This window comes from Wyeomyia smithii, chromosome 3, assembly GCF_029784165.1.
Source record: "Wyeomyia smithii strain HCP4-BCI-WySm-NY-G18 chromosome 3, ASM2978416v1, whole genome shotgun sequence".
Lineage (NCBI taxonomy): Eukaryota > Metazoa > Arthropoda > Insecta > Diptera > Culicidae > Wyeomyia > Wyeomyia smithii.
In genome coordinates, this window is record NC_073696.1 from 183,152,309 (window position 1) to 183,165,381 (window position 13,073).

The window sequence follows — 13,073 nt, forward strand, 5'->3', positions numbered from 1 at the left end:
CTCGTAATGTTCAGAAGTCGGTGAAAGATTATCTCTTTTTTTTTGCACTTGACTCGGTTTATCAGTCACACTTCAAGTTGAAGTGGTTTAGCATTGGTTTGGTAATAAATTGTCCCATCAAATCCATAAAATTCAATCAATTCATCAATCAATGTTCTGCAAATAGCTATTAACATCTCGAAATCAAAAAGAAAGCACGTTATAAACGAGCTTATTTCTATTAAATCTGACGAGTTTTGTATTATGGCGATGCAAATAATTCGCACTTAAAATTGAAAATTATAATCAACATTTATCAGCAATTCATTCATCCGTGCATGCAAAAACGAATGTTGCAAACGAATTTTCCAGTTAACATGTCACATAATTCGGTGAATATTGAATATATAATTAATTACGTATAGCAATAGCTCAAAAACCAACTGTTAAACTAATAAAAAATAATTGAAGATCTAGACAAATTGAATTTAAATGAAATTTTTGCTATATCAAACGAAATCACTCAGATTAAAGTTATGGTCGCAATTATGAGTCCATGCAATAAAGGAGTTACGTTTGGGAGTCACCTTTAAGATTGAGTAAATATAAGCTATAATATTCAAAAATTCCAAACCAGATTAGATAATTAAAGTTTCCTGAAAACCTAAAATCAGTTTTTTACAGTAAGTCGGCTTCATTTATTCGGTTGGAACTGATAAATTCAAATAACTTGCAATAAATATTTCTAAAATAATAATGAATTGCCTATGATCAAATGGTGAGCTCATATGTCACAAACAATTTCTGCCATCGCATGTTAGTTTATTGAGCGTAAGAAACTCAGCCAGCAGTCACCAGAAAAACTTTCGACATTCTTCGCAGAGAGCTCAAGTGTACATCCGAAAGATTGCTCACCGTGAGCGCAAAAAAAAACATGAGCATCGACATCAAATGTCGGAATTGTTTATCGTTCGTTCGGGCATTCGGATTCACCACCAGTACCGGTAAAGAATTCTAAGAGTGAAGACGGTTGATCTGTGACTGGTAGTAGTAACAGTTTCCGATGATATTTCCAGTGAAGGCCGTGTGATTTTTTGACAAGGTATTTTAACTATCATTTAACTTTGAAAGGCGATTCTAAATAAAACAATATTATTTTGAATCTAAAATCGTATAACCCACAGTGAAGGTTTAACGTTATAACTTTGATACATTCGTTCAACTAGTATTACATTCTACAGACAGTGATAATTGACGGCAAATGATGTCATACGGCTAAGTTTAGCTCATTTTGCATTGCAGTTCGTAGTCTGCACCATTCGATTCGAATGGGTGAGGGAGAAACATAAAAAACAATTGTCCATTGATATGGTAGTTGACCATCAAATGTATCCCGAATCAGGTTTCTACTAGCCAACTTGAGCCACATTTTTGTTGTCATAATAATTTCGCTAAATGGCGTGGTTGCGTGTTATCGATTTAACTTTATTATTTTTAATTAGATTTATCATTTTTCCATAACTTTATGAATCAATTTGCAAAAATGGCAGTCAACGGTTAAAACGAAAGTTAAAACATGTAATTCAAAACCATGTTTTCTAGCAAATTTATTATCTTTAATACAATAAGCATGAACAATGATAGACGTCTTAAATTACGTACAACGTTTCTGGTTTTCATTACATTGCAAGCAGTGCTAATCTGCAAAACATTTATCGCTTGTATAAGTGTTTGTCTCGCGAAACATTTTATTCTTTGTATTTATTTTTATTCAATTTTCATATTCTCTCACGTTTTATTTTTAGATAGACTCACTCAATCTATCCGTTGCTGAACCTAACCCAAATCACCGGCAGGTCAGGCACACTGACTGTAGGTACTCGGTTCGAAGTGAAAAGTATATGTATTTCGTTGCATGAATGCATTCATTTCAACGGTTCTCAATTCTCATTAGTATTTAAATCGCAAATTAAACAAATTCATTGATTTGGCACAGGCGAAGTGACTAACAAGACATCTGTTTATTTCTGCCACATTTGTTTGGTGTTGAATATTTGGAAATTACCGAGAAACACCGGCTCCTTGGAACGTTTTGTTTGTAAGATGAGGACTCATGAGGCTCAGAAACCGGCTTTTTTTTTCTTCCGTAAAAACCAGATTTAATTTATAAAAAGTTTTAATGCTAACAGAGCAAAACGGAGATATCCATAATGACCATTTTAGGCTATTTCCCAGTAACTGGAAGTCACCACTTTGGATATTGAAATGACATTTGAAGTCAATGTTCGGCTGGCCTTGGCTTCGAAAATACCCATTTTGGATGGTATTAGAACATTTCAGGGTATTTTCTAGAAACTAGAAGATCTTGGACTTAAAAATGGAATCTGGCGTTAATTTCCTTTCTTTACATAATCTACTGTCCGGAAAGATCCATATTGGATGATATATGATCATTCTAGGCTATTTCTTTAGATACTGGAAGTCATCATCTCACATTAGGAAGAACCCATGTTAGATACATGTGGTCATATACGGTTATTTTTTAGAAACCGGATTTCGTCATCTCGTGTTTCAAATTCTGAGCAGCGTTCTAAATTATGAAGCGCCCCTAGTCAAAGTCAGAAATCAGGACACCTTTTTTTCGGCTCGAATTTGATCTGAGCTATTTCTATTCTTCGAGGTAAAAAATAATATAACTCGTTTTATGTGATTTGCACTTCAAAAAACACCAAAATACTTTTTTACTTGTCTATATAATAAAAATAAGTTGAAGTCCGCAAATCACGATTTAACACAAGAACGGATCAGCGGATCGCCGTGGAAATTTGTGATGGTTTCTGGGGCCTAAGACAGTTATTGTTCGTGTAAAACCACTCGATTCTCGGAAAGGAAGGGCTTCTATACAAATGAAACACAAATTTCTGATTAACTCAAGAGCTAAACAAGTAAATAGATCCAAATTTGGAAGTTTTTGGATGCAAAGGATTTTCGTTTGGTGGTTTGATATGCCTCCCTCCTCTGGAATCTAATCATAGCTAATCAAGCAAATGGAACCAATTTTGAAATGAGGAGGTTTTGGGGGATGAGGATTGTTTTTATGGTGGTTTGATAACACTCCATCCTCAGAAGACGTCTCATTCCGATAAAACCAATGAATTCAAATGATTTGCCTGATGAGTTGGAACGTTTCCAATATCAGATTCGCATCCATTTGCAGACTATAAACAAATCGCAAGGTCAATCTGTGAAAGTATGTGGAATCAAGTAAAACTTCCCATGGTTTCAATGTTCAAAATTAATAAGCTAAAGAAAAAAATAGGCGGGACGATGTTTACTCAGCTAGTTTTCTCAGACGAACCAATTCTATTGATAAACTTTGAATTATTAGGCAGATATTCAGACAAGTAAATTGTTTCAAATTAAACTTGACAAATTAACGGTTACGACGCCTAGAAGATTTCTCTCGTCACTTCACTAAGGTTCAACCAAAAACAAATCGTTCTTAGTTACAGTTGTATCCTGGAATCGAAAAGAGTTACTGATTTTCAAAAATTCTGCATATTTTTGCTACACTACAAAATTGGATATCATAAAAAAATCAGGACAAATGCTAGAACATGAAAAATTAATTAGGACGTCCAAATAGGATCTCGAAATCAGGATATGTCCTGCTGAATCAGGACGGATGGTATCCCTACTATTGGATGATATTTGGTCATTTCAGGCAGTTTCGCATAAATCGGAAGTCGCCATCTTGGATTTCAAAACGATGTCCCTGATCAGAAAATTTATGAATATATCAATCATTCTATCTCAAGTGTGCAAAAAAGCACAGTGTCAATGATCTCGGACTTCGAGAAAATCTTCATATAAGCTTACTATACAAATATTCCGTATTCGGTACCAATTGGACTACTCCTCGCTTCGTTTTTTTTATAAAAGTGTCATGTTTCGTCAAAGATTCTTATTTTCTTTTAATCATGGCTACAAATACATTATATCTGAAAATCAACTGATACATTATTTTTGGAGAAAATTGTGGATCAATTTTAGGAGGGAGTGTTGCACGATATGATCTTTTTGCATTTGAAAAATTACTGGGAATATTACATTATAAACACTTATCACCTCGAAGTATCATCATGAGCGAAACTCGGGTTTCTATGTAAGGTAATCGCTCCTATGTTCATCTCAGTATCTATATTCATCTCATCACGCCTTTATGATCAATTTATCATCAAATATTACCATATTTTCAACGTAAAACTTTCAACCACTTGACAAAATTGAGAAGCAAATAGATTTACGTTCAAAAACTTGTAGAGATTTGACGGTAAATTGGACAAATGAGAGAAATAAGATGAATATAGGTGCACCTAGCTGTTGAGATGAATAATGGAGCGATTACCCTATATTTTATATTAAAACTAGATCAAACAAGGAATTAAAACTAGATCAATTTTGAGCGGCAGTATAGCCAGATATGCTATTTTTGCATTTGAAAAATTGAATTGCATTTTTCGAGTATAAAGAGTGTTCCACATTAAAATGCATCATGGGAAAAACGCTGTAAAAAATGACCCTATTTTGTCTTTAAAAATTGGGTAGAAGCTATTTGGAGTGTATTGTTTATGCTGTATTTTCATCGAATTTATCGTTTACGCGGAATCCCAACGCGTTAAACGTACAAAGAAGGTTCAAAATTATGCCGAACGGCAAAATACGGTGGGAAAGTCACGGGTTCGGAAATTGAACCCCCAGATGCTGGCGAAGCTTCATTGCCTCATCATGGATGATGAGACTTGCGTCAAGTTGGACTGCCGGGGCTATTGTTCTTCACTGCCCAGCACAAGTTTGGTGTTCCGGAGGAAGTAAGGAAGTAAAAACTTTCAAAGTTTACCAAGAAATACCTGATTTGGCAAACGATCTGCTCATGTGACAAAAGGAGTTTATACTATTTAAATTATGTCCTGGAGTAGTACGAAGCCAAAGTGACCCCACTATTGTACCCAAGGATAAGAGAAACTCCCCCCCCCCTCCCAACGCACCAGAACTATGGCCTATCTAGAAATACTAGGCTATTATACAGCAAGCACTACGAAAGCTTCCCTAGGAGGTCAAATTTGATGAGGACGTGAAGAAAAAGCGGGTTTCCGTACAGAAAAGGCTGCAGCCAGATGTACAAAACCTAATGAGTGAAGCTAACCCAAGTAACATCTGCAACATCATGTTATAAACAAGTTATAAAAAAATTGCAAGAAAAACATTAGGTTTTAATCCACTCGTATTAATGTTGTATATCAGAATTATAAGTTGAAGCTTTATATACACAACTAATTGTTGTCAAAACTAATTTACAACAAGTTTATAACCGGTTTTTGTTTTGAGAATATAAATTGTAAATATGTTTGCTGGTGTTAACTATTTCTTCTCCATCGAGCACAGTACAGAATAAAAATAATAATATCGATTTATGTTTTATATTGGCTTCGCCCTCTGCGCTTTGTAAGTTTTAATAAGTCATAAATCAATTACTGGTCGGACTCGGCGCTCTGAAAACTCGATTATCCGGAGACTCGATTATCCTGAGACTCGATTATCTGGAGACTCGATTATCCAGGATTGGATTATCCGGAATTTTGGACTCGATTATCCGGATTTTTGTTGCTTCTCAAAACTTCAGCTCTTTTTCCGCCACTACGCCACTGCATCATACAAGTAAAATAACAAAAAAACAAAAATTTTTTAAGGTACGTTGATTGCAAATTTTTGTTTTTTTGTTATTCGATTAGGGGCCATCCACATACCACGTGGACAGATTTTTAACGATTTTGAGCCACCCCCCCTCCCCCTCCGTGGACAACTGCTTATATAAATTCTAAAAAAAATGTATGGACCGTGGACATTAGCCAACCCCCCCCCCCCAAGGCTGTCGACGTGGTATGTGGATGGCCCCTTACCCGGAGAGAATTTTTTTTTCGATACTCCGGATAATCGTGTCCGATTGGTATTCAATGGTTCAGGTTTCTTCCGTTCTCTGTATTTTCGTTCAAATTTCCTCCTCTACCTGTCAAACGCCTTGAAGAACTAGACTTTCAATCATAGCGAGTGAGTAACTATCCACATTTAGGCATAGAGTATTTCAGTCGCAGAGTTCATTTTCAATCTTAAACATCGCGTGTGAGGGGTAAATAATTGTTTTCTCTCTCAGTTTAGGGGGGAGCATTTTTCGTTAGCTTCTCCGTTACTAAAAGAGGAGTTGGCCAGAGAACGAAACATTTAGATTTGTTCAAAAATGGCCGACTTCGAATTTTTAAATGCACAAGATTCGGTAACAGTTAATGTGTTACCTATTAAAACGGTATTTTATGTTTGCCGCGGTGAAGCAAACCTAACCGTTTTTAAATTTAATATAATAGGAAGATTCACAACTCATTACAATTTTATAATGTTTTTGCCGCACCCCAGAGCGATGAGAACAGTAATGCAATTCTCAGTTGTTCGCCTAGCAATTTATTTCCCTTATCTTGCGTGCGCGGATGAGCTGTTTACAAGAGTTTCACTGGGCTTCTGCTCCGTCAAATTAGAAGCATTTTTTCGCCAGAGAAACTATTACTCTGCGCTCTCCCTACAGCAGATGGTGTAATGCACATTGAATGTAAGTTCACAGTTGTTAAGAAGGAAAAAAACTGTTTGCTCTTTAAGATGAAGATGAGCAAAACTAAGCCTGCTTATATTCAAAGACTAGAGATGGTCGGGTTTGATGTTTTTCAAACCCGTACCCGACCCGAACCCGAATTTATTTTTCGGAGGAAACCCGAACCCGAGACTTTTTATCGATCAAACCCGAACCCGAAAATTTTAATTCTATGAAACCCAAACCCGACTCGAAGCCAAGATTTTATAGATTTTATGGGCGGCTTTCGGGTTTTCAAACTGAAACCCGACCTGAACGCAACATTTTTAAACCGAACCCGAGTATTTTTTTCACCAACCTCATCGTGTTTTTTCAGAAGAATCTACATGTAAAACACTTATCATTGAGAGGTATTATGAGCAACACTAGAGTTCAGCATTTTTCAAAAATAAAATTTAATTTATTTTGATTTACTTTTAATTTATATTCTTATTTTAACCTTCCAGCTGGTCTTAAGGTACGATGCTGGTCTAACAAGCCAGCCGTCGTAGGTTTAAGCCCGGAGATATGAAAAACTTAGAAAAGAAAATTGCTTAAAACCCAAGAAAATGTGACTTAATTTTTTTTTAAAATGCTGTAGCTTTTGACTTTTTCCAACTTTTGAATAGAGTGGAATCACAGTGCGTCGTTGTAGTAGCAGCCTTGTCCTTCAATCTTCTTGATGAATATTTTGACAAAATTTATACGAGAAAGTGCAATAATTGTGGGAAAATATATAATATATAATATAATATTGGACTGCTCAGGAAAATAGCCACACGCTCAAAAATTAATCCATATTGATTTTGACTACGGTTTCATGAGCATAAATGGGTAATGATTTGATCACTAGAAGTTAATTTTTAGGATACACACAACATCGTCTTTGTCAAACATGATAAAAGATGCACAAAAAGTTTTGATTATCATCCGCGTCCCTCTACACAGACCTTTGCTGTGCGGTGAAATTCCAAAAGGATTTATTATGTATCAATCTTCAACGGGATATACCTAGTGGATAATATTGTTCACATCATCACTTTGAATCTAGTCCGTAGTATGACACACTTCGGCAGATTCTGTTGATCATGTTCATTAATATAATATGATAACAACCGGCAAAGTGTGAACATACTGAAAGAAGACTAGCAGCTTTTCCCATCTTATCACAGCTCTTTCTTCTTCTTCCTAGCGACAGATAGACAATTTAACAAACTAAAATTTTACAAACATTACAAATAAATTATTATTTCATTGACATCTATACACCGGTTCATAACTATAAATTGACGTAACCACAGGGCAATTATGGTTTATTATTTGTGAGCGACACATTTCATCTCGCTTATCTCTTATTTGCTGTGATAAAACCAGCTAGCTGGCATCCCGCCATGTTTCGAGGACTAACATCTCAGCGTGTGTGTAAACGAGATAGCATATCACCGCAACTTTTCATACGCATAACATAGCATCTGTCAATGGGGCCCGCAAATTGCGGATCCGCAGTGATGTTAGCTCCTAACGGAGCAAAGCAAATAAGATAGAGATGCCAGCTAGCTGGATAAAACCCATTATTCAGAGCTTTTCTGTAAAAGTCACAAAGAATCGTGACTGGTTTCGCAAGAGTATGCAAACTGACTCACATCAATTCGTGTAGTAGACGATTGGTAGTTTTTATTATTTTTTCATTGATATCATTAAATTACCTCGTGCTGTTTCTGTATTTTCAGTTTCGGTTGTTATCGCTCTTTTGTTTGTAAACATTTTAAATGCAGCAGCAAACCAGCTGAAGTTACTGTCGCGAGAAACATTCTCGATTGAAAAATAAGAGAGAATTCCTGATTTTGTACACCCGATTAGCTGCGAGTGCAGTTTTCCTCGCCCGAGAGAAAAATGAGGTTGGTTTTCATTCCCGAGACGCAGCATTTAATCGCAGCTCCGGTGTGTATCGTGCTATGAGCTCACTCTGGTTCAATCGCTCATGAGCAAAATCATTTCAAATCGTCTGGAAATACGCGAAAATTTAATCGACCATTTTTGATTTGAATGAAACTTTGCACACGTATTTGGCTTAGCAAAGTGAGCATTTTTCACAGGTGGAGAGATTTTTTACACCCATGGGTTACATTCTAAGAGGGCGTATGCCTTTTGGCATAGGTTTTATTCGAAGCATTGTAGCCCAGAAACCGTTGGTTGTATAGAAAAACTGTCTGACAATGAGTTGTAGCGAATCCAAAATGCATCATAAAAAATATACACTGTACAAAAAAAATTTTTTTGACCAAAAAAAATTAAAAATAAACAATAAATTTCAATTAAAAAAAAAGGGTTGATTTTTTTTTTATTTATTTTTAAAGAAACTTGACGTTAATACGCAACTTTAAAAAAAAAGTCCAGGATGGAGAAATGAAAAATTATTTTTATGGTAGATTAATTTTTTATGAAAATTCTAATTCAAACATTTTTCAAAATATTTGTATTCTGATGTTTTTAAAAGATGCAGAGAGTCATTTTGAATTAAAAAACTCTTGGTAGTAAACATTCTAAAGGCATTGGTTTTCGAGTTATTTTTAATTTAGGCTCGAAAAATTATAATTATTTAGGAAAATACACGTTTTTCTTAATTTGTCCATGGTTCTCCAGCTAAAACCATACGTTCATTGGAATGTCTGATCAAAAATATACAATTCATTCTTTGACAATATATATATATATATATATATATATATATATATATATATATATATATATATATATATATATATATATATATATATATATATATATATATATATATATATATATATATATATATGACAATATATTCCATCCTGGACTTTTTTTTTAAAGTTGCGTATTATCGTCAAGTTTCTTTAAAAAAAAATTAAAAAAAAATTCAACTCTTTTTCTTTAAATTGAAATTTAATGTTTATTTTCAATATTTTTTCTTCAAAAAAATTTTTTTTTGTACAGTGTATATTTTTTTTATGGTGCATTTTTAATTCCCTACAACTCATTCTCAGACAGTTTTTCTATACAACCAACGGTTTCTGGGCTACAATGTTTCGAATAAAACCTATGCCAAAAGGCATACGCCCTTTTAGAATGTAACCCATGGGTGTAAAAAATCTCTCCATCTGTGGAAAATGCTCAGTTTGCTAAGCCAAATACGTGTGCAAAGTTTCATTCAAATCAAAAATGGTCGATATTCGACCATAGGTCATTTGGCGCGATCTTGCTCTTATTGCAAAAAGATTAGATCATCGCGTTCGGCGTTAAAATAGCACGTTGCAGCATCGGGGGTTAATTGAGTTATTAGTATCCTTCGAAATCACTGATTCGTGTGTCATTTCTGTTCTGTTTCCAGCAGTGACCTAATCACTGGTCCAGGTGCAGACACCGCAGGGTCGTCTGGAGACTCCGTATCGTACAGCGAAAGTGACAATCTGTTGAACGACGTCAATCCTGGTGATAACAGCGCCGAGATGGCTGGCGCCAGCAAGGAGCAAACTCCGGAAAAAGCGGAAATTGAGAAGGCAGCAGCCAGCGACAGCATCGGCTCGCTACTGTACTCCTTCGCGAAGAAGGTTGTCACCGTTGGTATCATATACTTCGTCGGTTATATGGGATGGTCGGTAGCGTGGCTGATAACCCCAGTCATTCTGTCGGTGGCTCGCGACCAGTGGCGAACGAAAACCGAAACCCGCCGCAATGTGGCTAAAGCGTCAGCACTGGCGAACGAGAAAGAGGTCATTTTGGCACGTCTGGGAGATCTTCCTGCTTGGGTGAGTACAAGAAAAATTTGTTTCCCATTTTACTGCTGACGAAGGTTTGTCAACCATCGCAAATAGTGATTATTACATGTGGTGAGATTGTACTAAAAACGGGAAATGTGCGTTTGTAAAAATGTTCAGAATTCAACATGACATGAAATTTGACATATATGCATAACGTGGAAAAGAAACACTCGTTTACATTGTTTTGAGAGAATGACATGCATTCAGCCGGTTTGGATTTAGGAGACAATGTTTTTCTAAGCTCTACACGTTTTTGACATTCTAGGAGTGAGATTATGCCAAGCTATAAAAATCTGTCAAGTGTTTACGAAATTCATATTTACGATCGGTGTACACCAATACATTCGTATTATTCACATAGGTGGATGATCTAGTTTTGAAACTATTCCAATTATTAGTGGCTGAAAGCTTAACGAGATCTTTAAACTGTAGGCCAACAATTTGAAGAAGGAAAATTAAAATTACTGGTATGTCTTGTAAAATGTAACCAGCGATCCCAAATTCAGTAAAAAAGCATGTTTCAAACGTGTTTAAAAAAACTTTTGACTTTTTCCAACTTTTGAATAGAGTTTATTCACTGTGCGTCGTTATAGTAGCAGCCTTGTCCTTCAATCTTCTTGATGAATATTTTGACAAAATTTATACGAGAAAGTGAAATATATCATTGTGGGAAAATATGTTATCATATTGGACTGCTCAGGAAAATAGCCACACGCTCAAAAATTAATCCATATTGATTTTGACTACGGTTTCTTAAGCATGAATGAGTAATGATTTGATCACTAGAAGTTAATTTTCAGGATACACACAACATCGTCTTTGTCAAACATGATAAAAGATGCACAAAAAGTTTTGATTATCATCCGCGTCCCTCTACACAGACCTTTGCTGTGCGGTGAAATTCCAAAAGGATTTACTATGTATCAATATTCAACTGGTTAGTGGATAATATTGTTCACATTATCACTTTGAATCTAGTCCGTAGTATGACACACTTTGACAGTTCCTGTTGATCATGTTCATTAGTATGATAACAACCGGGAAAATGTGAACATACTGGAAGAAGGCTAGCAGCTTTTCCCATCTTATCACACCTCTTTCTTCTTCTTATAGTGGCTGAAAGCTTAACGAGATCTTGCAACTGTAGGCCAACAATTTGAAGAAGGAAAATTAAAATTACTGGTATGTCTTGTAAAATGTAACCAAAATTGATACACCTACCTTTTATACACTTAATGACAAACGGTTTAATTCGGCATTGAACTCTTTTTTATATTCGTGCTGAACCAGGGAGGAAAACCATTTTTAATAGTTTATTCTTGATTCTTTGAAGCATCTTCTTCCTGGTTGCATACCAAATAATAAATTCAAATTAATAACAGTTTATTCCTGATTCTGGATTGCCTGTTGATAAGAGGATAAAAACATTTTATTTACTTATTGCACTTTGATTTGATATTCCCGATGTGCGTTTTGAAAATAAGATGTATATATTACTTTGTTAGACCAATTTAATCGCGCCGTTCATCGTAACAACGTGATTATTGATGGATCACTGTCCTAATTGAAAATATAATTTTTTTAGTTTTTCATACATTGGAAGAAATCTTCCATTTTCGCAAGAATTAAAAAAGAAGGGTATCGGCTTTATTATCGTCAGGTTTGTCCAATTATCGTCCGGGGGGTTAATGAAGTCATAAAGACCTAATCTGTTGCAGGAAGATGCTCTGCATTATGAAGAACCATCATGCAAGAAACTAACGCTCTAAAACATCATTTAACCCCCGGACGATAATAGGTAAAACCTGACGAAAATAAAGCCGATTCTCTATATAGTTTTTTTTGCAGCCGGCAGCATATGACACGAAGGATTTCACCTTTTTTGAAAATACTTGTATCGTCACGAAACCAAGTTTTCTCACATCCCAGTGGTAAATCAGAGAGATCAGGAATAAAAATATTATAACCTTCGAGAGCTTCCAGAAAGGTTTCGAATACTTTTCTCATAAAAATTTCATTTCGCAAGAGAGTGAATCTATGTTTTATTTCCTCTTGTAGACATTGAAATATAACTTTCAAGGCAAAATCACGAGTCCTCTGGTATTGACGCCTCAGTGTGTTCTTCAGATATATAAAAAGTCAAAGTTCATTGCCAATAATTGGCGGAATCATTGATCCGGCCATTAAGAATTGAACTGTTCAAATCATCTAATGCTTTGTCAATCTCAGCATTATTTTGTAAAATAATAAAGTTTTCTTCAATCGCGGATCGATATCTATCCCAATGAGTCTTGTGATAACTTAACACAGAATTAAGAACCTATTGCAATTTAAAACAGATCCATGATATTTGTAAAAAGTTATCGAAGAATTTCTCGTCAACTCGACTGAGGGAATGTAACAAAACTTGTTGTGTGTGTAGATCTTACTATCCTTAGCAACTTTGCAGTTTTTTTTTGTTTTTCAAGATTTATCTGTACTATTTTTTTTTTAATAGGGGGGGGGGGGGGAGTATGTAATTATTTATTTATGTACTAAAATATCTATTCAGAATTAGTATTGTGTGTTCTGCCACAAATGGTGACATTTCAACACTATTATATATATTAGTACGCTTTTTA

The 13,073-nt window shown here is 35.2% G+C and overlaps 2 protein-coding genes across 13 annotated transcripts in view; one reads left to right on the forward strand and one right to left on the reverse strand.

The window, feature by feature from the left end:
• Positions 1-13,073, reverse strand: part of LOC129731708 (uncharacterized) — a 101,453-nt gene that overhangs the window by 9,243 nt on the left and 79,137 nt on the right. The window contains exon 2 of one of the 3 annotated variants that reach the window (XR_008729058.1): positions 11,674-11,856. The exons of 1 other annotated variant lie outside the window; for it this stretch is intronic. The gene's annotated coding sequence lies outside the window, so the exon portion shown is untranslated. Of the gene's footprint in view, positions 1-11,673; positions 11,877-13,073 lie in introns of those variants that run through there. One more of the 3 variants, XM_055691923.1, reaches the window with a different exon arrangement.
• LOC129731703 (extended synaptotagmin-2) overlaps positions 1-13,073 on the forward strand; it is a 52,331-nt gene that overhangs the window by 1,286 nt on the left and 37,972 nt on the right. For 3 of the 10 annotated variants that reach the window (XM_055691913.1, XM_055691911.1, XM_055691908.1), the window contains 2 exons: positions 8,386-8,553; positions 10,023-10,440. In XM_055691913.1, the coding sequence (XP_055547888.1) occupies positions 8,549-8,553; positions 10,023-10,440 (423 nt within the window). In that variant the 5' untranslated portion in view covers positions 8,386-8,548. Of the gene's footprint in view, positions 1-935; positions 1,082-1,784; positions 1,852-8,385; positions 8,554-10,022; positions 10,441-13,073 lie in introns of those variants that run through there. The other 7 variants (XM_055691909.1, XM_055691907.1, XM_055691910.1 and 4 more) reach the window with 7 other exon arrangements.